The 3460-nt window shown below is 43.9% G+C and overlaps 1 gene segment (V, D, J or C); it reads right to left on the minus strand.

Moving 5' to 3' along the window:
- Nucleotides 1–1856: 1856 nt before the first annotated feature.
- LOC148776634 (T cell receptor alpha variable 27-like) lies at nt 1857–3116 on the minus strand. The segment is given in 2 exon segments: nt 1857–2750; nt 2970–3116. Coding segments are annotated over 2 exon segments (537 nt in total).
- Nucleotides 3117–3460: the final 344 nt, after the last annotated feature.

Here is a 3460-nt window from a genome sequence, read left to right on the forward strand (position 1 = left end):
AAAAACATTACAGAGAATCCCCAGCATGTTTCTGAGTATGACTCATTGGCCAGAAACCAGTCCATTCTAAAGGAGATCAATCCTGGGTGTTCATTGGAGGGACTGATGCTAAAGCTGAAACTGCAATACTTTGGCCACCTCATGCGACGAGTTGACTCACTGGAAAAGACTCTGATGCTGGGAAAGGCTGGGGACGGGAGGAGAAGGGGACGACAGAGAATGAGATGGCTGGATGGTATCACCGACTCTGTGGACATGAGTTTGAGTGAACTCCGGGAGTTGGTGATGGACAGGGAGCCCTGGCGTGCTTTGATTCATGGGGTTGCGAAGAGTCGGACACGACTGAGTGACTGAACTGAACTGACCTGATGCTATATCGACCTTTCATTGTAAGAAAAGATGTGAAATGTAGTAGTTATTTTTTTCAAAGTTGGGGATACAGTTGTGCAAATCCAAATTGAAAGCTCTGTTAAGAAGGAAGCAGAAGAGATGGGTGATTAGGTAGGCAACTCACAGTGTCTGCCTCCCTGACTACTAAAATGAGAATTCAGAATATTTGGCATAGGTTAGCTTATTCCTCCTTGAGAAGTCAGTTAAAATTTCACAGTAGGGATAGTATTTACTTAGAAGAATTAATAACAATATCATTTACAGGTGCTGTTATTGAGTATATATTGCACTTGCGACTTCATATCATTTTTAAAATGTTGTCTCATTTAATTCTTAGCAATTTAGCAATATAGGTGTTCTTATTAACCTGTATTTACAAGGAAGCTTAGATGAGGATGAATAATTGCCCAAGGACACAGAACTAGAAAATCACAAAGACAGGATTCAAAGACCCAGGTTCAAACCTGGAATATTGTGACTTCAAAACCTATGTGCTTCGTATTATATCATTTTGCTTTAATAACCACCGGGAATGCTTCAGGTATAAAAGTGGGCCAGTGGAGGACTTGCCAGATGGAGGAAGCTGTCAGTTTTCAGTTTCTTCTGGTCTTGAAAACTTGAAGCTATTGATGTCTGTTATGCAAACAGTAATCCCCAAGCAAATTCTGAGCAAATACAGGTTACTGCAGTTAATGCTCAAGTGGTTTCAGGACCATCTAGTGGGAATGTTGCTTTGGGAACACAGTTGGTTATTACTGGTGTACATTTGGGGCATTTTCTGTCAAAAAGTAGGAACTTTCTTCTAATTAATTTTTATTGCACTTCTGCCTTTTACTCTAGCTTAGCAGACTGGGGATGAAGAAGCTTCATCAACTGCATAAAGCTGCAAAATCATTCATTTCTGTCTCCTTGTACTAACCATTCCTTGTCATGGTCTTTGGGATGTACTATGTCTGATATCCTCCATATTGACTTTCTTCTCACCCCTACTGCCTACCCTGAGAAGCTGTAAATATTTTTAAGTTAATTTAGTTTAATTGGAAGATAATTACTTTACAATATTATGATGGATTTTGCCATACATCAGCATGAATCAGTCATAGGCGTAGTGTGTCCTCTCCCTCCTGAGCACCCTCCCTCCTCCCTCCCCACCTCATCCCTCCAGGCTGTTAGAGAGCATTAGCTTTGGGTCCCTGTGTCATGCATCAAACTCCCACTGGCTGTCTATTTTGCATATGGCAATGTATATGTTTCAGTGCTATTCTCTCAAATCATCCCACCTTCTCCTACTCCCACCGAGTCCCAAAGTCTGTTTTTTATGGTTGTGTCTCCTTTGTAATTCATGTAGGATCCTCAGTACCATCTTTCTAGATTTCATGTATATGCGTTCTGTTCCGTCGCTCAGTCATGTCCGACTCTATGCGACCCCGTGGACTGTAGCCTACCAGGCTTCTCCATCCATGGGATTCTCCAGGCAAGAATACTGGAGTGGGTTACCGTTTCCTTCTCCAGGGGATATTCCCGATCCAGGGATCGAACCCGGGTCTCCCTCATTGGAGGCAGACGCTTTAACCTCTGAGCCACCAGGGAAGCCCCCGCCATGCGTTAGTGTATGATATTTTGTAAATCTTTATTTTTACTCACTTTAAGTGTGTGCATGTCCATGTGCTCAGTCATGTCTGACTCTTTGCTACCCCATGGACTATAGCCTATCATGATCCTCTGTCCATGGGCTTCTCCAGGCAAGAATACTGGAGTGTGTCGCCATTTCCTGCTCTAGAGGATCCTCCAGACCCAGGTATCAAACCAGCATCTCTTACATCTATCTCCTGCATTGGCAGGTAGATTCTTTACCACTGGGAAACCCACTCACTGAGTTTCATTTCCAGAAGCTTGTCTTATAGCAGATGAATCTTGTCCTCTACCACATAGGGGAAATGTTCTGGAAAGACAGCGGAAATGGTTCTCCTCCACGAGAAAAGATGTGTGAGGTGGAGCTGGAGGAGGGAGGCAGCTGCGTGGCTGGGGGCCTGCAGCAGGGTTTGTGTGCAGGCAGCAGGAGACCCTGGAGCACTGTGCCCCTGCACAGAGGTAGGTGCCCGCATCCCCAGGCTGAGCTGCAGTGATGAGCAGCAAGCTGTCCTTTCTTGCCTCACCAAACCGAGCCTTTATTCTCTTCTGCTCCTTCATTTCTTTAGGTTTAGTTAATGTCATCAAAAGGACAGGCCCTTTCTCGGGCTTCTGTCTGTACCACTGAAAGAAGGTGAAGGTGCTTGAGGAGTTGCAGTGCACGGTGACATTTTCTCCCTCCTGGATGCGTAGAAACTGGGGATTCTGCTCCAGCTGCTCGGTGCTCTCCCCTGTTTAGAAACAAAGCAGAATGCATCAGGGAAGGGAATGAGGGCCTCCTTCCCAACCCGAAGGGAGTATTTTCTCCCTTTTTCCTCTCTTGCTGTCTCCCTTTCTTCTTTCCTTCCTAATACTTCCTTTCACTCTTTACCGTAAAATAACCTGCCTTCAAAGAGTTTTCACCTGCTGAGGATTTTCTGTTCAGGTAATCGGTAACTTCTCAAACTCACATGCCAGTTGAATCCAAAAGACTAACACCAAGATTTTCTGGAGCATCTTTTCTTCTTATCGTATGGTGGCTACAGCCTTTGATTTTAGCTGTCCTTGAAGATTCCCTCCTGAAAGAGGCTTTTCTAGGCTATAGTAACACTTGCTACCCACTTTGATCTCAGTAAAAATGTATAGACCTCTGTGTGTCAGCCAATTGAATCATTCACCCTCCACCTCCTTCCCCCTTTCCGTTTCATTCAACCTCAAACTCTGCTTTGATTCTGGGAAGGACTTGGCCTTTTGAAATACTACCCTCCTGTGGAGAGGTAAAAAATAATTTACTTTCTTTTTATCCTTGTTCTTATTGACAGTTTAACAGATTAAATCCAGTGAGTACAAGTAGAGAATAAGTTTTTTCTTTTTCACCATTGTCCCTTTAAACTTGCTCTGTTGAGTTTGGCAGACTCCAGGGCTTTTCTAATCACTTTCAGATAGTAAATACTGTAAGAGT

Source organism: Moschus berezovskii, chromosome 9, assembly GCF_049115385.1.
Source record: "Moschus berezovskii isolate FMDL1 chromosome 9, NW_MosBer_1.0, whole genome shotgun sequence".
Lineage (NCBI taxonomy): Eukaryota > Metazoa > Chordata > Mammalia > Artiodactyla > Moschidae > Moschus > Moschus berezovskii.